Raw genomic sequence first — 25,745 nt, 5'->3', positions numbered from 1 at the left:
ATGGCGGACACGGACCTTTTTATGGAGTGTGAGGAGGAGGAGCTGGAACCATGGCAGAAAATCAGTGATGTGATTGAAGATTCGGTTGTCGAGGATTATAATTCGGTTGATAAAACTGCTACGGGTAATTAACTGGTTTAGTCTAGAATTATTCCCGTTATCGGTGTTAAAATTTGAAGGGAAATGGCAGTGATTGATTACATCCTATCCAGTAAGTAGTCTTATTTGATAATGAAAAAAACTGTTAATGAGTAATAAATTTCAGTTTCCCTAGTTGTGCACAGAGTTTCTGAGGGCTGGGTAGAGCTGACATGATGGTGGTGCTGCATGAGGCCAGGTGTCCTCTGAGTAAGTAGCTTAGGAGGCAGGAAACAGCTTTCTCTGTGCAAAAGAAGCAGTATTTTTGTGGGTGTTGGAAAGGATGGCCTGTTTGAAAAATGAGAAGGAGACTTTGGCTAAGTTATTCATGTTCCACAGCCAAAGTAGTAGTTTCTTAAAAGTAGAGAAGATGATGCTTTTTCTTTTACAAAGTGCTTTAGTATGTACCAGCGTGCAGTGGTGACTAACTTTTGATCCTTCTGGCAGATATGAAATGAGTGAAGAAGTCAGGTATTCGATCGGTAAATTGTATTTCCTGTGACTTGGCTTACATAGTCAAATTAGTACGATTGAAACTAGTTCATTGTTACTTACTTAACCCATGATTTGATAGAATTGGTTTCAATTGTGGGTGGTTTTTTTTTGTTTTGTGGGTTCTTTTGCCTGTTTTCTGCAAATGGAAAGATGCATAACTTTGATGTTCAGAGTTTGCATTTATTGTGCAGGTCAGAGTATGTTGTTATCTGCTAGTTATCTCAAATGATGAGAAATTTGGACTCATAAAAAGCTGTAGTTGCCAGATGGGATGCTTCATGTTTTTCAAATGTTACATAATCATTCAGTTTGTAGTGGCACACTAAGTAAAGATGTAAGGATGGTACTTTCTGACTGTTGATTTCTGTTGGTATCAACACAGTCAGTTGGGCCGTTGTAGATATACCTATCCTGCACAAATTAAACCTTGATGATGAGCATTTCACACCTTGGGAGTAAATGAAACGTGACTCTAATAAAACTTTTATTCACTGTCCCTCTGGTTCTCGCCAAACACTTGAATCTGGTGTCTGGAAAAAAGAATTCTTACCCCAGTTATGCGTGTGGGTGAAGTAGACCGGCTCGTTTAAGTTAGGCTTTTGTTCAGCCATTTCAATTACTTTTTATTGGTCAAGATCAAGCAAAGCGTCGGCTTAATATCTGGAACAGAAATGGGCCTACGTCTTGTTGTAGGCCAGGGATAAGTAGCGATGGTGGTTCAACATGTCTCGCATTTCTGACTGCTGCAATCCTAAACGTTGATCCTAGCGTGAAGTGCGGTGGAAGCATTCTTGGTAGTCGGTGCTGCTAACTCCTTGGCAGTAGCTGTTCCACACAACTTGTGTGTGGAAGTACTCAACACTCAGGGCTTTGGAAGGCCGGGTGATAATTGGAGGCGAGTAGGATGAGGCTGTGTCTGCTTAGGGAAAGGTACACTTCTACTGCCAACTGCTGTCACCTGCTTCCTCTTGGCCTTCCTACCAGCCAGGATTTAGAAGGAGCTTGCTTCGAATCATATTTAGAGATGTCAAGGTAGGAGGCTGTTTGAAAGGAGAAAGCGATTCAGTCATAGGCAGGTTGGAATGGACGTAAAACTAACAGTGGTCTTGTGGAAGTTGAATTTCTCTTGCTTGTGCTAAAATAGCTGGATGTGAGTACAGACTATTGTACGAAGCTCAAAGTTTTACATGGTGTGGTAGTATGGCAGTAGAGCCAAGCGGCGTGTCAGTATGGTGTCTGCAGACAAATTGTACTTTCTCTATTTTTTTCTAAATACAGTTATGCAATTCCTTTCTAGCAGTTTCAGTGAGTCCGCAGCCTGTTTCTGCCCCTCTGCCAGCTGTTGCCCATGCATCCATAGGTGCTAATCTCTCTGCAGTCACGTCAGTCAGTAGCAGTGGGGCTCAGAATAGTGACAGTGCTAAGAGGATGCTAGTGACAATATTTGTGAACAGCAATGGTAAGCAGAAACGCCCTCAGTATGTAGAGCTGTTTGGGGTGCAGAGGGAAAATGCGAGGCTCGCTTGCAGTCACGCTGTCGCACGCTGCGAGCATGTGAGATTTCACAGGCTGAACAGGGAGGTGTTAGGGCAGCATTTGGATGGGAGTTGTGCTAAAACTTGCAGGGACTACAGAGAGGAGCAGCTGGTTTTCTTCGACTGGAGAGTGAATCCAGTGTCCTTACACATTAGTGGAAATTGCCATTGGTAGTAATACCCTCCAGGTAAGATATATAATGAAGGTCCTGACGACTCAGGGTCATTCTAGTGCACCACAATGCGTTTTGCAAGAGTAAAACTTGTGTTAAACTGGTGTGTTGGCCAAACTCCAAGGCGAATAATTCTGGTTGGTTGTTTTTGTTTGTTTTTTTTTTTTTTTTTTTAATGAAGGGTTGTTGTGCTCCATTCCAGAGATAGCTTAAGCAATCTGTCTGCATAATTTAACATACTGAAATAAAAAAGTGGGTTCAGGATTCTTTGGGATTAAGCAGCTGTAAAAATACATTTTTCAAACTCACCTAAAAGTCATTTCATCGTTTTTAGTAGAATTTGATCAGACACACAAATAATGAGGAAGGTTCTATACATTATTTGAAACATATCTTTTTGAGTGTCTTAGAAGTATCTTGAACTCCAAATGTATCAGTTATCACTACATAATATACCTGTGGTGAATATTTCATAGCTTTACTAATAAAAGTAATTTGAAACAGATGTTCTAAATCAATTACGAGAAATTAATAAAGTCTTGGTGATATCACTGTGCTATAATTAGATTAACAGTTAAAAAAACAATGGAGTGCTGCTGCTAAAAAATAACCCGCTAATAGCAATATATTTATCAGTCAAATATTTGTATACTCTTCTGACAAGTTCAAGTACACCCCCACAGGATCTGCTATCCAAATGATTCCCAGGTCCCATTAAAACTGGTGGATTTGTACAGGAATCTAATTTGGAGAGGCCTTTGTCACATCTTAAATTTGAAAGGATTGCGCATCACAACAGTCTGGGAAACTTTCTTCTTTGTTCCTTTTATTTATTGCTTATTTGTTTGTCTCAAAAGAAAGAGCCATGGTAAGCTCTGGAAACTAACCCAACATAGGATGGGAAAATGTAATGAAAAAGGTTGGAAAAGAAAACAAATCGTAATGGTTTTGTCTTCCTTTCTCAGTCCCTTGCTGCATAGTGTGATTATGCCCGGCATTCTCTCTGGGCTGCAAGAGCATTAGAGGTTTAAGAGGATCGCTGCGCACTGCTGCTGTAGGCTAGCTAGAAATAAGAGAATTTTTTTATTATTATTATTTTTTTTTAGTATGTGTGGTACAGTTCAGAGGTGCAGAGAACGGTTTTCCTAATGGCTTAGTTCCTTGCAGGCTTTGGAGAAACCTTTCCCTGAAAAGCTGGTATCATGTTTCTAGACATTAATCACTCTGGTCTGCACTAGAGGAATGAAATCATAGGCATAGCTATCTGTGATCGTCGTCTTTTATATGCTTACTCTTTTATTCTGGTTTGTGAACAGAATTAGTGGTAGCTGTTGGGGAACTAAGACCTTCAGATTTTACTCCATAGGTGAAAAACTGAAGTCAGGTAGGGATGTTACTGAGTGTGACTCCATCTATCACTTTCCGTAGTCCTTTTTCTTTTGTGTATCTCTTGTAGAATGTCATCTAATGGTAGATTACTGCTGTGGAAGTGCCTTGAGCGGCGAGTGCGGTTTGCTGGGCTGCCTGCTCACTCAGGAATTGTCCTGCCAGATGTGCCGTGGGCACCTTGTACCACTGCGGGAACCGCGCTGGCTTTGCCCTCTTCTCATGCTGCGGTGTCACGTGTTGGGATCTCTTTCTGCCCCACAGTGCGAGTCTGCATGTGAAGGAGGGTTTGTAGAATTCCTTAAGTAATGTCTTTTCAGCAGTCCAAGAGCAGTTTTCTGATCAAATCTGAATCTGAGGTGTGTGTTGGTCTGCTTTGGAAGACAGGAAGGAGGGAAATGACCTTTACAGCTGCAAGACACAGTTACTTTCCAAAACAGCAGAATTTATGACTTGGCAGCTTGGTCAGCTCTGTTAGCATTGTCAAAGCAAAGTCTTCAACATCAAAGTATTCAGCTTCACAGTCAGCGCTGTACGTTTCAGGGTAAGCTTGATGCGGGTTGTAGTTGTATTTTTTCTGACCTGCTGGAATGGAAACAAACTCTCTGTGAGTGTGGGGAACATGCTGCTGGTAGTGCGGCGTGTTCCTGGTCACCGTCAGGTGGCCTTTCTCCTTCACTGAGTGATAGACTTCTAAATGCTTTGGGGTGGATGCTGTTAGGTGAAAAAATACGGAAACGTGCTTGGTTTTGCATATCTCTGGGGCACTTCAGGTTTTTATGGCAGAGTGAATTCTCCTCGTGATCACGTTGATGCAGCAGAGGATAGCTCGGCCCATTAACTTCAGGACCAAGACAAACAAAACTTTTCAGCCTCCAGCATGGCCTTTTCTTTCCCGAGTATTGCATTCGTTGAGTCACTACTAGCTTGTATGACATGACTTCGACTTGCAGGGGAATCCTTTTTGGCTTGATGCCAGCGAGGATTTTGAGTGGCAAAGTGCCACGGGGACATCTGTCACCTCTTGAGTCCCTGCCGCCTCTGCTGGCCCAGTAACTGAGGGTCACATCCCAGTTTAAGTTGTGACTATGCGGAATGCTCACGAAATGAGCCATGTCTGGAGTCATCCCAGCTTTCAGCAATCTGTTTTTTACGCTCATGGCTGTCGTCTTGCATTTTGTTTTACATTAATTAAAAAGACTTACCAGCTAGGGCTGAAAAAGACCCATTAAATCTATCCATTCTCCCAGTGTAAGGTTTTGTTGGATTTTGTTTTGGTTCTTTTTTCCCCTCTAGGATGCAATTCACTTACGAGCCAACCTGGAGACCTAAAATTCATCCTTTTCTTAAAAAACAGTATCCATGTTGGTAATATCTAACTTTCAAGGTCATATGTTAACAAATATGTGCTTGAATTTCTTGTGAGGTGTATTGTACTTAACATTGAGGTACACAAAGCACAAGCTCTCCTTTGAGTGAACAGAGCAGAAATATGGACTGGACTGGATAGAAATGACCCCATGTCCAGAAGTCGAGAAACAGGATTTCCAAACTAAAGATGGAAATGTCTTTTAGCTTATCTTTTTCTATCTTTCTGGTGGATCTAAATTTTTCCCTGCAGATCTAAAATGTCTCATATTACTGGGACACAAAAGGAAAAAATTACTGAAAGCTAAATATATTTGAAGTGACTCTCGGCCTAATTTTTTCTTTCCTCAACTTCCTTTGGTTGCTTTTAGCTATACCTGTGTCCCACTCAGACCAGTTCTTATATTACCTATATGTGCTGTCATGGCTTAACCCCAGCTGGCAACGGCAACTGAGCCCCACACAGCCGCTTGCTCACTTTTCACCCGGTGCGATGGGGAGGAGAGTCAGAAGGGTAAAAAGCAGAACACTCATGGGTTGAGATAAAGACAGTTTAACAGGGAAAGCAAAAGCTGCGCGAGCAAGCGAAGCAAAAGAAGGAATTCATTCACCGCTTCCCATTGGCAGGCAGGCGTTCAGCCATCCCCAGGAAAGCAGCGCCCCATCACGCGTAGCCGTGACTTGGGAACACAAACGCCATCGCGCTGAACGTCCCCCCTTCCCCTTTCTTCCCCAACTTTCTATGCTGAGCATGATGTCGTATGGTGTAGAATATCCCTTTGGAAAGTTGGGGATTTCTGTGCCGGCTGTGCCCCCACCCAGCTTCCCCTGCACCCGCAGCCTCCTTGCTGGTGGGGTGGGGCGAGAAGCAGCAAAAGCCTTGACTGCGTGTAAGCACTGCTCAGCAATAACGAAAACATGCCTGTGCTGTCAACACTGTTTTCAGCACAACTCCAACCCATCGCCACGTACCAGCTACTATGAAGAACATTAACTCTATCCCAGCTGAAACCAGCATGTGCATATAGCTTGCGGGGATAATGTACATCTGTCCGTTTCTGCAGAGTCCTCGTATCCAAAAAAAACCTGTTCTTGTTGGCAAGAAAATGAGGTGGCTGCCATGCAGCACATCAGCCTGGCACCTTGACTCCTTTTTAATAATTCCACCATCAGATAAAAATATAACGTATATTCCTAGAATTCTTTTCACCATACCACAATAATTGCAAAGTGCTTTTTGTCCTGAAAACATAGAAACTATAGAAGAAAATACTGTGCTTATTTAATGCGCAGCAAGTGTGTGACAGTATATGTTTAAGTCGGGTTAGGATAGGAAGTGAGAAAACGTAGTCTAGTTTAAATTACTGCCCACATCAGTGTGACAGGACGCTTGCAGTGCATGCTTGCTCTACATACTGCCCTGTGATCCCTCTCTCCCTAAACCCTGTGTAACATTTAGTGTAATTTTCCTCTCTTGTTGACAAAAATTACATGTTTGTTTGCATCACGTTCAGCTAGCCTGTCATCTAGGGAGTTGTGTTATGGCAGAAGCTTCTCGTAGCTTTGCTCCCTGTGCTTCCCGCATCTTTAAGGATAGAGAGCAGTGCTCAGCCTGCCCTACTTTCTGGGAATGGGTTCAGCAAGCACAGGAGCCACCTTGAAGCTGCTTCTCCTAAGAATGAGGGAAGGCTCCTCAGACACCTACAAGTGTCTGTCCCCAGTGATCCCTTATTTCTCAGGGAGAGCCCTGGTGAGCTGACTCCACTTGATGCCCAAATCACCTGCCATTAAAGCCATAATGGTGTGTCCCTTCTTTTTGCCCTTCGGCTATCTGTGCCAGCTGCTGAGGGCCATTCATCAGAGAACAAAGTCATCCCAGGTTTATTAGTCTACCCTTTGTAAGCCTCAGAGGATCTTTATTGATGCCCAGGTGTAGAATCCAAAGTCTGCGTGTATGGTAACCTCTAAACCATGATGTGCTGACACCGGTTCTAACTGTTCATCGCAGATTTTGATGTGGATTGTATCAGTGGTAGGAGCCTTGGCACTGGTGGCCTCCTCAGCAATGGCATGGTGTGCTCTACCTCTGAGGTCCCTATATCTGCACTTTGGTTGCTCCCAGTGCAGAATAGCTTATTGATGGGCTCAGCACTGGCATTCTTCTGTAGCGAGGTCACGCTGTTGTGAAGTGCAGATCATCTGTATGGGGTTTCTGGAGTATGAGATGAAAGAGGCTTTGTCAGTCCAGCCTCTCCTGTGAACACACAGGGCACATCTGACAAGAGTGGCTTCTCCTTTAGAGGAGAGCATCTCTGCTGTGCTTGGTTGAGAGAGAGGATAAAGAAACTCCTCTTCTACGTGTCTAGGTTCCTGGTAGCATGCTGGAAGTCAAGGAGGAGTTCAAGAAGTGTAGGAAGAGGCCTAGGATTCACAAGGATCACTGGACTAACTGGGCTGTTCAGGAGGCTTGCTTCATCAACTGGCATTTAGGTCTAAAGCGCCCTCCTCCAAGAAGAAAATTAAACCATTTCCACCGGGCTACTTGGAAAACCATACGTTTCAGAGGCAGGAGGAGAAGAGAGAAGAACGTAATTTGTTCTTTCCTAGTAGCTGATTTCTGCCATGGTCTCCTCATTCTCCTTAGATGAATTAGTGAATCTATGCACATCTGTCTTGGCCAGTGAGTTTAAAGTGATCCAGGACCTGTGGAAACCTTACAAACCTCCTTGGAAACAATCTAAGAGAAGTACTGCACGCTCTTGGACATGCTACTGCAGAAGACTTGTCATTCTCACTTATGAAAGTCTACCAAAGCCTGAGGGGGGGAAAAAAAAATTAGACATACTTCTATGTCCATCCTGTCCACATTGAAAAGAACCTGCAGTTTCTGGTAAGGAATTAGAGTATTTATATACGTTTCTGCTGTTGTTTTGGCTAGTAATGATAGCATCTCAGGAGAGAGCAATGTGGCAGGGACTTGCCAAGTCCACACTGAGAGAAAAAGAGTCAAGGTCGTCGGACTGATTTGACCAGAAGATCTTTGTCAGATGGCTTCTGCTTTAAAATGGACTTAATCCTAAAGTCATCTTTTGTTAAACTAGTACAAGTCTTCCCAAAGAGTGCCAGGAGTTGAAAACCTGACTGTCACACTCTGTTTGAGGTTGCACAGTGGCCTGTGTACTAACCACGAGGTCATCATAGCTTCAATCTTCAGGATTTCTCATGGAAGTTCCAGTGGTGATGTCAGACCTCTCATTTGCAGCCACAACCTTTCAGTGTTTGGCAAGGTCTTTGCTCCTTGAAAGATTTGGGGATGACTGTGTGCTCCTTGTTAGCCAGGTAAGATCCTCGAGACACTGAGGAGGAGAAGATGATCTGCTGATGCTCTGGATTTCGGCCTTTGTCAGGTACTAGGTGGGATGTAAATGTTTAGAACCTAATAGAGCTATCCAAAGATTTTTTTTTTTTCCCTCAACTTCTCTGTCTCTTTGATAATCAGCTGCTTATTTTTTTCATGTTGTGAAGGGATTATGTCTCTGAACTTTCTTAAAATATTGCAGATCCAGTCTCTTTGTCTCTATTTCCATCTTTTTCCTACCCTTCTTCAGAGACCTTGCTTTATAAAACAGCAAAGGCTAGAAGCGTGTCCTCTCTTTCACTTGGGACTGGATGCAGCACGCACAGAGTTCAGACAGTAGCGGGTTTGTGCTCCTTGCTTTTGATCCTAAAGAAGAAATTGGTCCAAGATAGGCTGCCAGCCTTCATGACATCTCAGCATCTCCATCCTCTGCCTCTGTTTAAAGTTACATTTCCTGATTGATGCTTCCCCCCCCGCCCCCCTTCCGTGCTCTGGAAGTGGGAACGGGTGTTTCTTTTCCAGCAGTCCCCTTGCTGTGTAAGACACTTGGAAAAGTGAGGCAAGATGCAGTGTGGGCCAGGCAGTTGTGTGGCTTGGATCTGAACCTTCTGATGTAGTCTGCCATCATCCTACTGTTTCTGCAGAGTGTAATCTTCATGAAAACATTTGGATCATACACTCTGAGGATTGCCAGCCAGGCAGCATCCAGACTGTCAGTGTAAAGCATCTTCCATCACAAGAAGCTGTTTTGGCTGTGGGTCAGAACGTTTTGGCATGCAGCAGGTCTTTCCCTGGATTTACACAGTTACACAGGAAACATTTGCTATTCGGGTACAGCAACCGTTTCCTCTAACATCAGCAATTTCAGTAACGTTGGACCATTTTGTAGCCCTGAAACAACCTGGATGTTCTGTCAGCCTCGTGTCATACTGTGCTGCAAATCTACGGTGGGAAGATTCCTGTGGGGCTTCCTGTATCACGCCTCCCTTTGCTGGTTTGGAAGCCCTTTGCCCTCAAGACATGGATTATAGTAGTAGTGGGATTGAGGAACTTATTTTTTTTCCTTTCACTTCCCTGAGACGCATGCAACATCATCCTTCTGGCCTCATGCAGAAGAAGCAGCACATGGCCTGAAAAAAAAAAAGACAAAGTGCGGACATAGTGTCTCGAAGGACTCGGGTTCATGTAGGATAAGTAACTCTTCTAACCTGGCTGAGCTTTGGCCGTCGCACCAACGTTAATTCCACAGACCTCTCTGTACCACTTGAGTAATGATTTGAAGAAGGCCCCTTAGGGACTTCTCAGGGCCGCTGCATGAAATACTTTTTTATTTGGGTGGTGATGGTGGTATTTTGTTGGAGAATTCCTATCTATATGCTTACCGTACAGCCATACATTCGGCTGACCGAACAGGTAGCTATTCAAAATCTCTTTTCACCTTTCCCGCCCCCAGCTGCACATTATTAAAACCTGGATATGGTATTATTCCTCATGATTATTTCTGTGATGTTCCTTGCTACAGTTTGAGTAGTGCATAAACACAAATACATGAATGAGCTAAACGTTATGAGGAAGAATGGTATAGAGGAAGAAGGAATTGAAGGCCAATTAGGTATCCTGCTCATTTTTGGAGTTGAGTTTAGACTGGCCACTGAAGGGTAAGGACATCACAAGCGTACTGCTGAGCGTCGTATTTGTCAGTAGCAAAGGTTTGTCCTGTGTTCTCTGTACCAGTACCTTGGTGGTTGTAGACCGTTTCATCCCATCTTTCGCTGGCATGCTTCTTCACAGCCTCTTCCCTCATCCTTTCTTCTCCTCCTCTTAATTCCTTCCTCATCTCTCGGGTGCCAGGAAACACTGGCAGTAGATGGGAGAGTCTTCTGATTTTTATTTTGGTGCGACATTAGCCCCCAAGTTGCCAGAAGCAATTGGGCAACATTCCTGGCCTTGAATTTCCTCATTCTGTGCAAATATTACAAGTCTGCTCTGGTTGGCAAGTAGGAGCTTGTGGAACGGAGAGCACACATGGGACAAATGGGATCTTGACTGAAGGACACAGCCGACTGCTAGTAAGTGTCTGCTGGGCTGGTGTGAGCAGAGATGACCAGAAGCTGATTAATGTGGATTTTCCTGGGGTTAGTCAGAGATCGTGGAAGGCCCTTGAACAACTGTGCGGAGGAAAATGTTACAAGAAGAAAAGGCACCAGAAGAAGCCGTTTGCTTTTCTTCAACGACTGAATAATTCTACTTGTGCAGCCTACCACAAAGATCACTGAGGCAGGCCTCCGGTGTAGAAAACTTGATCCGTACAGTTAGCAGTTCACAAAGCAATAAGACACCTTTTTCATCTGCAGGTAACGGACAGCATTAGGTAACTCTAGCAGTGGTCATGGGATGTTAGGAGTCAAAACTTAACAAGATGGTGTGCATTTCAGGACGGAACCTCATGGCATAGTTATTAGGCAGCTGTACCTATAAGCAGCAAGTCTGTAGTAGACATATACAGTGAAAATCCATCGGGGAAACCCCTCTGGGTGCGATGATTGGTAGCGCCGGTGTTAGAGCTCCCTGACAAGTACATCAGCACAATTGCAAGGAATCAAGTTACTGCTGCCTAGTGTAAAGTGCAAGTGATAGTCAAACAAGCAAATACTAAAATCCGTTAGAATAAAACACCATGACGATGTTTTGAGCTGGGTGGTTTTGCTTCCAGATGAAGCCGGGTAGGAGCACAGGCAGCGGGTCCCAGCTGACACGTGGTATCTTGCTGAGCTGCAGTAACCTGATTGTTTGCAATTACACGAACATGCTCTCATACCGAAGGAGTTGTGTGAAATATTTCATGTACTGCACAGTATCAAAGATGTTGAGTTTAGTGGATAAAGTTACTGTCTCTTCCTCATCTTAACTTCATTTTTTTTCAAGCAGGACATTTCATTCTTGAATCAAGAGAATAAGCACTTAGAACCGTTATAAGACATTCTTATGACACAGACTACACATCATGACTTCAGTGTGATGCAGATGTTTTCAGTCTTTTCTTGCCGCCTTTTGCTAAAGTTGAATTTTGTCTGCCACTTCCTGAAGGTTCAGTGCCATAGTCCTCTTTCTATCCAAAGATGCTGAAGATAACTTTAGGTTATGTCAAAATTCTTGTGACCTCCTGGTCCTGGTTGATTGAAGCCGTTGGCAGACTCCAGTGTCCCCGATGGCTTGTGATTGTCAATGCTGTTCAGAAACTTTCAGTGTAGCTCTACCTCTGGTACGTGTCCTGTGCTAGGGGTCGTAGTGGTTCAGTGTAAGTTTTCCCAGTATCTGCCAGCAGGTGAATTTTTACTTAATGAGAGTAGAAGAAATACTTTCTTCAGCTGCTGTGGCTGTGTTCAAAGGGCACGTAGGAGCCAGAGTAGTCAGTCTCTGAGGTTGCTCAAGGTTAAGGGATTTGAACACCTAGTTCCTAGGCAGCTTGGAAAAATCCTATCCTAAATATGAGTATTAAAACAATATATAGAAGAAACAATATATTGAAGGGCTGGATGTTTTCAAAAGTTTACTTTTAAAGCATGCTCTGGAAAACTCATTCAAATTCTGAAGACTAAAATTGCCAACTTGAGTGTGTGTAAGAAGCAGCAGCCTTTTTATCTGATGAATGTGACTTCTTCTGTGTTTCTGGTTTTCTTCCAGCTGGCAATCCTCTTGTTCAGCAAAGTGGACAGCCACTAATCCTTACCCAGAACCCGACCTCAGGTCTGGGCACAATGGTAACTCAGCCAGTATTACGACCTGTACAGATCATGCAGAATGCGAATCATGTCACGAACTCTCCAGTGACCAGCCAGCCCATCTTCATAACGACCCAGGTGAGTGCCCTTCCAGCCAGGATGGCTGAGGCAGAAGATCCACTCATCCATGGAAGACTGTTCTCTGTTAAGTAATAATCAGATGCCTACTTCAGTTTTTCTTGTTACACTTGAGCTGAGATCTGTTGGGTGTTTGGTTTTTAATTTATGTAGATGTAGAAATAGCTTTGTTTGGAAGTAGCTTGTGTTCTTAGTCATTTTGCTGTTGAATCTCACTCGAGAAAATTGGCCACGTTCCACACCTCAACAGGTCCTATGGAGCCAGCACAGGGCTGATGGGACTTCCCGCTGGCTCTCGCTTGTAGTCTTACTAGCAGAGCCTGACTAACTGCTGTAGGTGGGTCTGTCCGCTCTGCGTGAATTTGACCTTGCTGAATACTGAACTACTTTGTTTTATTTTCCTGGGAAATGTGCAGGTAATTTTTTTTTTTAAATGTCCACTGGCTTCTTTGAGCATTTGCTAAGACCTGGGAGGAGATTTCTGTACGTGCTTAGGGAAGGAGAGATTGAGAGTGGAGGCTGTACATCAGAATGTTGTGGAGTGTAAGGAAGGTGGCCCTACTGTTGGGTAAGGTGCTGGCCGAGAACATTATGGCCTCATAGTTCAATCGATCTGTAGATGATAGTGCTGTGGGATGGTTTTTGTTTTTATTATTTGTTTATTTGACTTTTAAGGTAGAAAGCTCATGTGGAAAGTGCTTCAGATATGCTCAGTATGTTCATGGTAACAGTACTGTTTGACTGCAGGGATTTCCCGTGAGGAATGTGCGGCCTGTACAAAACACAATGAACCAAGTTGGAATTGTTCTGAATGTACAGCAAGGTCAAACAGTTAGACCCATCACCCTCGTCCCAGGTAAGGACTGAAACAAGCCAAAGCTACTGTTGTGTTCTCTTTTAGAGTACCAAGGGTTAAAACAAAACTTGTGTTTGAAATCTGTATTTCACCTGCATATCTAGTAGCATTAGAGGGGGATTTTCAGTTCTGCAGTAGGTGAGCTTTGTCCGTATTTGCGGCTGTAATTCCACAGTCATTTCGCAGCAGAGAACAGGCCCTTTGATAGTAGTAGAAATGGGAGTAGGGACTTCAGCTGGAAGGAATGTCTGCCTCTCAGAGCTCCCTATAATCTAGCCTCTTCAAAAAGCCTCCTCAGTTACCTTAATTCCAAAGTCCCAGCCCATGACCACCCCTCTTCCTTCCTTTCGAAATCTCCCCATGCCATGCTAGTGCTGGGAAACCGCCTGGAAACCAAGCCTCACCCTGAAGATGATTTTTCTAATGCTAACTTCTGCTACCAGATCCTGTCATGCACCATCAGAAAGACTAAGAACTCCTGTGGCACCGGACACCTGTGTTATAACAAAGCAACCACGCTAGTGATGTCACCTTTCACTCTCCCCAGAACAAATCTCCAAAGCCTCGTATCACAGACTAATTTGCAACTGTAGGATCACCCTTGTCCTGCCATAGGAAGCCTTCCATGAGTTCGCATTGGGCCTAGCGACTAGGACTGTGAGCCCTATGAAAGTTGGTGGAATTTATGCTCGTAAGCTACTTGGGCCTTTCGGAAAGTTCTGCCTAAAAAAAGTTGTAAATACAGTCTTCACTCTGTCTGCATCTGTGTTCAGCTTTAGTCTGCTTGGGAAGTGAAATTAAGGTGCTGAACTCTTAAAACTTCCACTGAAATTGCTGGGAATTTCGGGAGCTCAGCAGTGTTGGAAAATAGGTTGCGCTCAGCTATTACTGTGCAACGAATGGAATTTCGTTACGTGATTTGCCTTGTTTGTTCATTTGTTTTTGAAGCCCCAGGTACCCAGTTTGTTAAACCGACAGTTGGCGTTCCTCAGGTGTTCTCTCAAATGGCCCAGGTGAGACCAGGTACAACCATGCCGGTCCGACCCGCCACGAACACTTTCACTACGGTCATTCCGGCCACGCTTACCATCAGGAGCACTGTACCACAGTCCCAGGCCCAACAGCAAAGTAAGTCCACTCCCAGCACCTCCACAACTCCTACTGCAACGCAGCCAACAACACTTGGACAGTTAACTGTGCAGCAGCCAGGGCAGTCCAGTCAAGCTACTAACCCCAAATTAGGTAAGACTTGCCACGGAAAAGCAAGGGGACTGGAGTGTATAACACTGTCTATAATTTGATCTTCAAACGTACAGCGTAGCAGCTAAAAGACAGAAGTTGAGTCAGAACTCCTGGGTTCTATTTTTGCCTCTGTCACTGACTCATACTTCATCTCTCTCTTGCCAACCTGGAAAATGAGGATAATCCTGCCATCATGTCCAGTTTGGTTTGAGAACTAGTTAAACCTTGTTTTGTAGCATGTTCCAAGACCATCAATTAGAAGTCCCCAAAAGTGAAAAATGCTATTTGTTAATCACTCGTATTTTTTGAGAGGTGAAGTTAAATAGACGATGAACACAAGCAGAAACTAACCGTGTTGCTTTTTTTTTTAATGTTGGCTGAATTAATGAGTGAAACGATTGCTCAAGAAACAATTTAAAAAGGGAAAAAAAAATTACTACTTCACACAGCAAGTAGTCAGGTTATTTTTAGCTTTAAGTGGCCATAATTGTATACAGCTGCATTTAGAAAAGAAATACAAAGAATTTTTGTGACTGTCAGTATCCTGTTTAGTTCATCGTGGGACTTGGAGTGTGATCTGGAAGGTTAGGGAAATTTACTTTCCCAGTCTTGCCAGCCTTCGCATTACTGGACAGGATAATTGATGGCTTAGTCACCTTTGGTGAAGACTAAAGGTAGAAGAGCAAGAGACAAAGCATACTAGCTGGGGGCGGGATTCACACGCTGGATCGGATCTTGCAGATCCCTTATTAGTGTTCCTCGGTTATCCGTCCCTTGGCAGTGAGCATTGCCAGCTTTGTGACCGTGAAGAGACCGGGAGTGACTGGTGAGAACAGCAATGAGGTTGCCAAGCTAGTGAATACCCTGAACACCATTCCTTCGTTAGGGCAGAGCCCTGGCCCGCTGGTGGTTTCCAACAGCAGCCCTGTGCATGGATCCCAGAGATCGAGTGTTTCAGAGTCGTCGTCATCATCGTCATCCTTAAAAGGTACGGTCTGTAGCAGCTATCTTAACTCGACCGATTCTGCCGAGAATGCAGAGATTTATTTTCTGGAGTAACAAAACGCTAACCTGTAACTACTGCGCTTTCATAATAGGGATAAACACTTGAAAAGCTTTGCTATTAATTTCTTTATCTGCACATTTTATATTTTGTTTGTGGATGTTTGCTTGCATACATTATTTTTCATCCAAAATTATTGGTGTGCATGCTGCTGTCTTGAGTAGTATACGCACACCTGAAATACTGTACACAAGGAGGCAAAAGGATAAAATCTTTGCTTCTCTTCCTCCAAAAAAGCACCTCTCTAAGATGTTTGGGAGTCCAAGAGGTCATTTAAGGTACATTTCATGTCATCTGTAGTCTGAGTTTCTTGCTACAGCTAGAGGTGAAGATGAGGCATTTTGCTTGGAAAACCAAAGCAAGCAAATTATTAAAGAAACACAAAAAAATTACTATAGAAAAGGGGAAGATGAGTTGAGCTGATGTTTTTTTCCTTCCTTTTTTTTTTTTTATTTATTAAGTCTAATTTTGAGACACTCATTCTAACTACTGGGGGGTATGTTTTGTCATACAGATTGTCAGAAGTTTGCATACTTTTGCCTTTTTCATGCCTCTACCAGTCTAGTTAGTGAAAAGTAGAGCTATTGAAACTGAAGTATTTCAGGATGCCAGAAAGATTGCCTAGATTGAAGACTAAGTGTAAGGATTCTGTTCTTCCTGTTTTGTTTTGTGTTTTTCCTGTTACAGTCAGTTCCTCTCCTATTCCCACATTTGATTTGCAAGATGGTGGCAGGAAGGTCTGCCCAAGATGTGATGCTCAGTTTCGAGTCACTGAAGCTTTAAGAGGACATATGTGTGTAAGTAACCATTCTAAGATGAGCAGTTAGTGGATAATTGCTCGTGATAGTGGAGTGCAAAGTTCTTCTAGAAGAAGAATATACATTCTTCTAGAATAATTCCCTAGACTAGGGACTCCTGTGAAAAGGAAGAACATGACTAGGAGAAAGTGAGAGGCAAAGGAGAGGCCTTTGGAAGACCTTCCACAGCATCCCTCACTGGAAGTAGGCAGGATCTCAGTTTTATGTCCTGTTGGAGCCAGGAGATGCATTTATTTTCTAATCTTTCATATCAGTAAAGAATCAAAACAGAAGATCTGATATTGACTCTGCATTACTCTTTCCTCAAGAGTTTCCTAAAGTTCCTCTGTCTTTTCTTAGTACTGGTTAGTCTTTGTCTGTTTAATGGCATATATAGTTCTTCCTACGTAGAGTTTAATGTGGGGGGGGGGTTGTGGTTTTGTTTTTTTCTTTTAGTACTGCTGCCCTGAAATGGTTGAATTCCTCAAGAAAAGAAAATCTCTAGAATCCGAACCAAATATTCAATCTGTAAAGCCTCCATCTCCAGAAAAAACTACAGCTGTTGCTTCACCACCCTCTTCTACTCCTATCCCTGCACTGTCCCCACCTGCTAAAGCTCCAGAGCCAAGTGAAAACATAGTTGACTCATCCCACAGTAAGCTCATTATGTTAGTAGATGATTTCTACTACGGCAGAGATGGTGGCAAAGTGAGCCAGCTGCTGAACTTCCCCAAGGTTCCAACTTCCTTCAGGTGTCCACACTGCACCAAGAGGCTAAAGAACAACATACGGTAAGGGAATAATGCGATGAACCACAAAAACAGTCTACAGTGTTCTGAATACCTGTAATTTGCAGAAGTAAAACCAAGTCAAGCACCAGCCTCTCGGAGGCCCTGCAGCTTTCCCATTTTGTAGCTTCAGACCAGAAACTGAAGCACAAGAGGAAGAGATTTACCCATTGTCACACAGTTCAGTCAGGGCAACAGTTGTGAGAAGGTTGCCTAGTTAGAATAATTGTGTTTACATTCTTCAGGCGAGTAGTCTCATTTGCTTGTCACTAGTCATAGTAGATAACAGGAAATAATTCTTCTTGAAGAACTGGTCTCCTCATCTTTATTCAATGCTTTTTCAACAGAGGGAGGAAATAGCAAGCCACTGTGGTGTTCTAGTGTGAAAACTGGACTACTGATTTTTCTTTTAAGTTGAATGTCTTGTGATCATCAGTTGAATGCCAAGTTAGGGTCAGAAGTGCTCAAAAGCAAGTAGCACAGCCTCGGTACTACAAAATCTGTTCTCTACCTTCCCCTAGAGTTAGGGAGCGGGAGGTTGCCGGATAGAAGGAGACTTTGCTTGCTTTTGATGGGAAGAGCGAGAAGGAAACATCTTAATGCTGTTAAAAAAAACTTCTGGCGTAGCGTTCATAATGCTTCCAGGGTTCCAGGTGCAAAACGTTTGGATTTCTGTTCACACGCTTTCTCTTCATTTCCATAAGATTTATGAATCACATGAAGCACCACGTTGAACTGGATCAGCAGAATGGAGAGGTAGATGTCCACACCATCTGTCAGCACTGTTACAGGCAGTTCTCCACTCCGTTTCAGCTACAGTGTCACTTAGAGAATGTCCACAGTCCCTATGAGTCAACAAGTACGTTGATTTTGCTCTTTGTTTAGGTTTAAGAGGGTTTCTGCCTTGTGTTAACAGCAAATCTGTTGAGAAAGGCGTGTCTGTTCTGCCTTGCCCTCAGTGTATTTGTTTTGTGGGCCACCAGAAAAATCCATCTAAGTTTAATTTCTGCAAACTTACTGTCCAGAGTACTTTAAAGATAGAATTCAATAATAATGTCGTGGTAGAATTTAATTTTTAGCAGTAGATTGACATCTGATTTAAAATCACTTGGAGTTTCCTCGTTAGAACATCTTGTTTTACCCACCATTTTGTTGAAGAGACTTTTTGCTGCCTTTTGGAGACCTCTCAGAATGTATTTTGTTGTCTACCCAATTCAAAGAGCTCAGAGTTAGTTTTTTGGGGTGCGTGTTTGTTTTGTTTTAAGGGACAGTTGTTACTAAAGAAGCTTGTAATGGTTTTATGTCCCCCAGCTGTTACCTGCTTTTCCTTTCCTTTGCAGCGAAGTGCAAGATTTGCGAATGGGCATTCGAGAGTGAGCCAATGTTCCTGCAGCACATGAAGGACACTCACAAGCCTGGGGAGATGCCCTATGTTTGTCAGGTATTAAAAGTGGTTTAGGGGCTGGACTTCATAAACGCATACTAGAGAGTAAGAGGAAGTCTGGCACTTCTCAGCAAAGCATGTGGCTCCCAGTGGTTCAAAACAGACTTGGGCCGTGGAACAGTGCTGTGGGGCCCCTTGCATTTTTTTTCCAGGTGTGGACTTGAAGTCCAGTGGCTATTAGGGCGGCACGAGTAGCTGAGTGTTTGCCACCGGTTCCCAGCACGCTGAAGCTGGATCAGCTTGATAAGACGCTTGTTTAGTCCCAGTGGCATTCAGAGCCTAATTTTTTTTTCCCTCACAGGGCCTGCAGGCAAATTGCTGTGCCATAAAAAGAAGTTGTCACTCTGAAGCAGATGAGATTATGTTGCTTGTGTGATACCTTTTCCTGACACTCTGTTGCCATGAGATTTGTGCTTGCGTCGATTCTGAATGTGTCATCTCCACCCAGAGGTCCTAACACTGTCCCTCCAAAAAGAAAAAACAGAGAAGAAATTTCTGAAATACGTTATGTTAAAACAGATTATGTTCCAAATTCTGCATTTTACATAGACCCTGAAGGAACTGCTCTTAATGTATTCCAACTGCTTTGCATTGACTGCTTCTCCCTTTTTCTTTTTTCTTGGATCTAGAGCTTGAATTGTCACTACTTTCTCTCTATACAAGTAGTTCAAATCCGTTTCTCCAAACGACTCTGAATATACACTTGGTTTAGTATCTTACAGTTCGAGTAAGCCAACAGGTTCTTGAGGACCAGGTTCCTAAACTCCACTGATGAATATCTTTGGGGATCTGGACATTGCTGCTAAGATCTCCGGGTCGCAGTGGTGGATCTGAGGTAGCTTCCTGTGTTATTTCACTGTTTGCTGTTTCTGCCCGCTCCTGTAGGTCTGTCAGTATCGTTCATCACTCTATTCTGAAGTGGATAGCCATTTCCGAATGATCCACGAAGACACGCGGCACCTGCTCTGTCCTTACTGCCTCAAAGTCTTTAAGAATGGCAATGCTTTCCAACAGCACTTCATGAGGCATCAGGTACTATGTCAGGGCTGTAGGCCCTCTTTCTTTTTCTTGTGTGTGGGTTGTTTTTTTTTATGGTGGTTCCCTTTCCACAGAGGTTCAGTGGATAGTAAGTATGTGACTAGTTGAGCATTTGCATGGAATAAAAACGTAAAGAAAGAAAACTTGGTTGAAAGAGGGAGCTTAGTAGATGCTGTATTCACTCCATAACAAATGCAATTTGCATGCTGTCATTCCGGGCTTTTCATAGGGATTGTGTTGAAGAGAAGAGGCATTGCCTCTTGGGGAGTAGCACAGATTGTCGTTACTTAGCAGAAAAAAACGCATGTTTTGCTGAACTGTGTTTGCTTCATGTGATGATTAACCAATAGTAGGCTCAGTGTTTGTTTGGGGTTTAAATTTTTTTATCTCCAGGTAATAAATAAGTAAATAATAATGTATGCACACAAATTAATAACATTTTCGTAGCTCAGTGTTCTGTTTCCATATATGTTGGCTGCTTTGACAACATATTTTATGTGGGTGTAGCTGAAGTGTACTTTCAGAATATAGAAATGTAGCGCTCTTACACAGCGCCTGAATTTGATTTGCCCCTGAAGTCCTTCTGTGACTCCTGGAAGAGGCAGAGGCAAGGCAATTTTGAAGGACTGTTGCCCCACGCGCTGCTTTTCTAGCGTGCCTTACTTTGGCTTAAACAAGCTGGGTAAGACTTGTTCTGTGGCACTTCCAGGCCTGGTGTCTCTGCAGAGCCTGATGATTTCAATTAAGTGCAACAAACAAAAAACTTAAAACCAAAAACAAAGCACCCAAGGTACAGGCCCTAGCAGGGAAAGGAATGTTGTGATCGGAACACTTCAGATGCTAATTAAAAATGGGGCTAGTTTTGGTTTCAGAGAGAGAAAGGTGGTTTTTTCCCTCTCTCTTTTTTTAACAAAAAACCCTGCTGTGTTGTGACCTCTGTTTCTCTAAAATGAAATATTTAATTTGCATTTGCTTTAGAAGAAGAGTGTTTATCACTGCAACAAGTGTAGACTCCAGTTCCTATTTGCCAAGGATAAAATTGAACACAAGCTGCAGCACCACAAAACTTTCCGAAAGCCCAAACAATTAGAAGGATTGAAACCTGGAACCAAGGTAAGAACTCCAAGTTAACAGCAGGCCTCTGTCCTCTGTTTCCTCAGGAAACACCCGTAGCGTCTGCATTGCTGTGTATTTATGAAGTGCTGCAAAACTGATGTTTGCTCCATCTGCGTCACTTGAATCACAGTCACTGGGACAGAAAAACCCCTTGTATTCTGTCCGTGTTGTCTGTGTTAGTTAATCAGATACTTCATAGAAACAGTAAGCGAGCGAGAGGAGGTGGAAGTGGCACGCCAGAGGTTAAACTCTCCTAACTAAGGTATCTACCAGTGCAGGTATCTGAACTAGCGGTCTGGACGGCCTCTGGAGTCACTAGGGACAAACAGGCACTTCTGGGGCTCAAGCCATGCGTCCTCTCTTAGGCTACTGCTGCCCTGGGTGGGACGAACGGTGTCCTAGGAGCACCTCTTCATTCTCTGCTAAGGGTCTGAAAGCCTGCTCCAAACAGAGGAGTCTGAATTCGGGTAGATCACTGCTGCCCTTGTGTTTTAGGAGGTATGGGTGTATCTGTTTTCTGCAGGTTACAATCAGGGCATCTAGAGGACAGCCACGGACAGTGCCAATATCTTCAAATGACATGCCGCAGGGCACTGGACAGGAAACCACTCCGCTGTCATCTTCTACCGATCCCCAGCCCATCTTCCTGTACCCGCCTGTCCAGAGGAACGTCCAGAAGAGAGCGGTCAAAAAAATGTCAGAACGTTTTGCTAAATTTCAGATTTAAAAAAGATTTTTTTAAAGGAAATGTAGCTAGCTTTTTAATGCCACAATGATGGGTAATTCGATCCTCGGCACTGGACAGCTCTGTCTTACCAGTTGCCAAGGAAACTTTATGCCAGGAGAATCTAGCTTCCCAGCAAACCAGGATTAAGTCATGTTATGAAAGCCCTTAAGGTGAAACTGCGAAATACAGAATTAGCTAGGCGCTTTTATAGAAGCAATGGAATTGCATCAGCATAAGGGCTTTCTGCCCATCCTGTGTCCTGCTGCCTTGTCTTCAGTATTTTTGTTTGGGTTTTGTATTATTTTTTTTTAATTTATTATTCACTCTTAAATTGTATACTCCTGACTACAGCAAGTGGGAGATGTTTAGCCTGGCACGGAGGCACCCTAGGAAGCTGGGGTGCGAGGTGAGACTAACTTGACTGCAGGCTTCGGAAGGTTTACATGTCACTAAATTCTTCTCCGTCCTGATGATTGTTACAACTCCACAGATACCTGTTCAGACACTAATGAAAATATCCCTCTTGTCTTCAGGAGTGTCTTGGGGAGGCAGACTTGTTTGGAGTGCAGCTTCGAAATCCCCGACTTCCCAAACCACTTCCCCACCTACGTGCACTGTTCGCTATGTCGCTACAGCACTTGCTGCTCCAGAGCTTACGCCAACCACATGATCAAGTATGTGTGATTCTTTGCACGCTGTCGTAGAAATTCCTCCTGCTGAATGCAGTAGCACCTCTGTGTCTGTCTGCCCTGTAAGAAAGGGGTGTCAAGAAATTCCACTTCACTCCAGTGGTTTGCAAGACGCTGGACGTGCATTCTGTGTCAGCACAGACATGGCTAGTGGCTTTCAAATGGGACGTGAACACCGAGCGCCAGAGCTGAGGTTCAGTCCAAACGATCAGTGTTGTGGTTAATGGCACGTGTGCTGCATGCTGCTGCAGAAAACTGACATTTTTCAGTGCTCCTGGGATTTCTTGCAAAATTCTCAGATTTAATAATTTTTAAAAGGAAAAAAAAAAAAAAAAAACGAAACCAATTATGCCATGCTTCTACAAGCCTGTGGTCTGTACAGGGCAGTGGGTAGACCACAGAACAGGTGGCAGAACAGTTACTGAAAAATCTGGGCATTTTTAAATGTTACTGTACAGGCCTTTTATTCAGACACAGAGTTTTCATTTCCTTTAATACAAGACTGGCAGACAAAATATTGTTAAAACCAGGACTGGGTCTGTCTTTGTAAATATGCTGTATTTTGCATGGTTTTATAGCTCTTTAAATAGCTGGAATAATTCTGACGTTTATTAAACTCTTTTGTCTTACAGCAACCATGTTCCTCGGAAGAGTCCAAAATACTTGGCTTTGTTTAAAAACTATACTGCCTGGTAATGGAAGACTTGTCATCTTATTTTAATCACCTGGGAATCTAATGTGCATTCACTTTCTGATCTTCCAGTTCTGTTCTTTCATGATCTGCTTCTGAAGAAGCTCTGTTTATTTTTTGCCACACAGGAGAATACATTGAATTAAGGGCAATATGTTGAGTCTCCCATTGCCTTCCTGTGGGAGCTAATGTTTCAGGGCCGGGACACTGCCTATATGTGCTGGAGGGTGACATTTTTTTCTAATTGTTAGTGAGGGGATGTACATATTTTCATATCTGATACTGATACTAAGCTCACTTCTCTTTCTTTTTCTTTTTTCTCCCCCCACCCCCACCCCTCCAGTGGTGTAAAGCTGTCCTGTTCCTCTTGTCTCTTTGTAACATCTGAGGGTGATGCAATGGCCAAACATCTGGTCTTCAATCCATCACATGAGTTTAGTAACATTATTTTCCGAGGTAAGAGTTTGAAAAGGAACAGAAAAGTTGCAAAAAATTAATGCAGGACATAATACATCAGTTCATAGACTCCAGGTCAAATACTTCTTTGTTTAGCATTGGGCTGAGCACTTACTGAGTGCGAATAAAACGAATAAAACGTAGCGTTAGGGACCTTCTGCAACTGCCTGAACGAGTCGTCATTGTTATGGAGATTGGAGAGTTAAGCTGTAAGTGAGGCTGCTCTGCCTGGAGCTCAGCTGTGTCGCTGGTAACGCTGTTCTCATGAGATCTTCCCAGGGAGAGACAATGCCGAGGGCTTCAGCGAGTTCCTCTGTTCCTCTGAGACATCATTGTACCTCCGTGACACCAGGAGGCCTTACGCAGCTGCTGGTGCTGGGATGTGAATAGAGCCTGAAAGTGGCGTTCCAGCCATTTGCCGCGAATTACCACAACTTGCGGAACTTACGGGCGTTGCCTGCAGGGATCTGGCCAAAGCTGAGCTTTCCTAACCAAACTCCTCGTGTTGTTTCACATGGACGTGGGGTTTTGCCCTTTGTCTCTGGGGATGGCTGACGGGTGCGGCTCTGCCCCGTTGAGCAGTCTTCACTCGTTAGTTTGGCTGGGGCGGTACTTGGGTGCGGGAGGAGGTTGGGGTTTGGAGGGATGGATGAGTGTTCGCTGTTCCTACAGCGCATGGGGATGCTTTGGAGTAGCAGACAACAGAGGGACAGTGCTCCTTCTGTCTGTAATAGGACTTGTTTGTTTGCTGAGCTACAAATGTTTTGTTGTTTTGTTTTTCTTAACAGGGCCTACTTGGATATCGCATTCCAGGTAAACTGTTTGTAAACTCTTACCTGCCATCGCCTGTTTCAGTTTTGGGGGCGGGGTTGGGGGGGGTTGTTTGTTTTTTCCTCAACAGTGTTATTTTCTGGTTTTTAAGAAGGTCCCTGTGTTCTCTCCCTTCAAGGCACATTCAGCCCCAGGACAAAAGCATGAAGAATACATGCCCTACGTATTCCCCAAGTAAAGCTGCTACTGTGAAAACAAAGTCTATGTTACCTGCGAAAGATGACCTGGAGGCTGAACTGGCACCGGCAGCCTACAACAGGCCTCTGGTCTGCCAGGAAGAAGAGTGCTTAAATATTGATGCTCAAGAAGACGAGCAGCCAACAAAGGAGCCTGAGCCTGCAAGCAAAAAGGAGCAGCTGTCGGTAAAAAAGCTGCGAGTTGTACTGTTTGCCTTGTGCTGCAACACTGAACAGGCTGCCGAGCACTTCCGAAATCCTCAGAGGCGGATCAAGCGCTGGCTACGAAGGTTTCAAGCTTTCCAAGAAGAGAACTTGGCATCCCTGTCAGAGGGCAAGTACCTCAGCTTAGAGGCCGAAGAGAAACTAGCGGAATGGGTCCTCACGCAGAGAGAGCAGCAGCTGCCTGTGAACGAGGAGACTCTCTTCCAGAAAGCCACCAAGATTGGCCGATCCCTCGAAGGTGGCTTCAAGATCTCCTACGAGTGGGCGGTGCGGTTCATGCTACGGCACAACCTCAGCACGCACACTCGAAGGGCAGTGGCTCACCCGCTCCCCAAAGACGTAGAGGACAACGCCAGTTGTTTCATTGAGTTTGTGCAGCGGCAAATCCACACTCAAGACCTGCCTCTCTCCATGATCGCGGCCATCGACGAAATCTCCCTCTTCCTCGATGTGGAGGTGCTGAGCAGTGATGACCGGAAGGAGAACGCTTTGCAGACGGTGGGAACTGGGGAGCCCTGGTGCGACGTTGTCCTCACGATCCTTGCCGACGGGAGCGTTCTCCCAACGCTGGTCTTCTACAGGGGTCACGTACAGCAGCCCGCCAACGTGCCGGAATCGATCATGTTGGAAGCAAAGGAGAACGGATACAGCGATGACGAAGTCATGGAGCTGTGGTCGTCCAGAGTGTGGCAGAAGCACACGGAGTGTCAGAACAGCAAGGGCATGCTCGTGCTGGATTGCCACCGAACGCACCTATCGGAAGAAGTACTTTCCTTGCTGAGCGCTTCCAGCACCCTGCCGGCTGTTGTGCCTGCTGGCTGCAGCTCCAAAATCCAACCTCTAGATGTTTGTATAAAAAGGACTGTGAAAAATTTCTTGCATAAAAAGTGGAAAGAGCAAGCCAAGGAAATGGCGGACTCCACGTGCGACTCGGACATTCTTCTCCAGCTGGTTTTATGCTGGCTGGCAGAGGTCCTGGAAGTCATTAGTGACTCTCCTGAACTTGTGCAGCAGTCCTTCCTGGTGGCCAGCGTGCTGCCCGGTCCGGACGGCACGGCCAACTCGCCCACACGCAACGCTGACATGCAGGAGGAGCTGATTGCCTCGCTGGAGGAGCAGCTGAAGCTGAACGATGAGCAGCAGGAGGCGGCGGCGGCGGCTGAGGTCCAGGATCGGACCCAGGCCGAGGAGTCTGCAGACCCGGAAATCCTCCATCAGCTCTTCGAAGGGGAAAGTGAGACTGAGTCGTTTTATGGCTTTGAGGATGCTGATTTGGATCTGATGGAAATCTGA

General features: G+C 44.3%; 1 protein-coding gene across 1 annotated transcript; it reads left to right on the top strand.

Moving 5' to 3' along the window:
• Positions 1-25,745, top strand: POGZ (pogo transposable element with ZNF domain). The gene is made up of 18 exons (XM_010285609.1): positions 1-124; positions 1,934-2,092; positions 12,138-12,313; positions 13,061-13,169; positions 14,118-14,411; positions 15,193-15,385; positions 16,166-16,271; positions 16,728-17,062; positions 17,764-17,918; positions 18,400-18,500; positions 19,389-19,535; positions 20,520-20,654; positions 21,181-21,353; positions 21,918-22,058; positions 22,706-22,765; positions 23,108-23,220; positions 24,009-24,033; positions 24,170-25,745. Exons 1-18 carry the CDS (start codon positions 1-3, stop codon positions 25,743-25,745), a joined length of 4,122 nt encoding a protein of 1,373 aa, XP_010283911.1.

The sequence above is a fragment of the Phaethon lepturus genome, unplaced genomic scaffold (assembly GCF_000687285.1).
Source record: "Phaethon lepturus isolate BGI_N335 unplaced genomic scaffold, ASM68728v1 scaffold40564, whole genome shotgun sequence".
In the NCBI taxonomy this organism is placed as follows: Eukaryota; Metazoa; Chordata; class Aves; order Phaethontiformes; family Phaethontidae; genus Phaethon; species Phaethon lepturus.
The sequence above is the reverse complement of the archived record's forward strand: the minus strand, read 5'-3'. Positions and strand labels throughout refer to the sequence as shown.

What these genes read in the sequence shown, in the direction of transcription:
- POGZ (XM_010285609.1), top strand. Translation starts at nt 1, where the DNA reads ATGGCGGACACGGACCTTTTTATGGAGTGTGAGGAGGAGGAGCTGGAA. An exon ending in TACGCCAACCACATGATCAA is followed by an intron (nt 22,059 to 22,705) that starts GTATGTGTGATT and finishes TTTGTCTTACAG; the next exon opens with CAACCATGTTCCTCGGAAGA. An exon ending in TAGTAACATTATTTTCCGAG is followed by an intron (nt 23,221 to 24,008) that starts GTAAGAGTTTGA and finishes TTTTCTTAACAG; the next exon opens with GGCCTACTTGGATATCGCAT.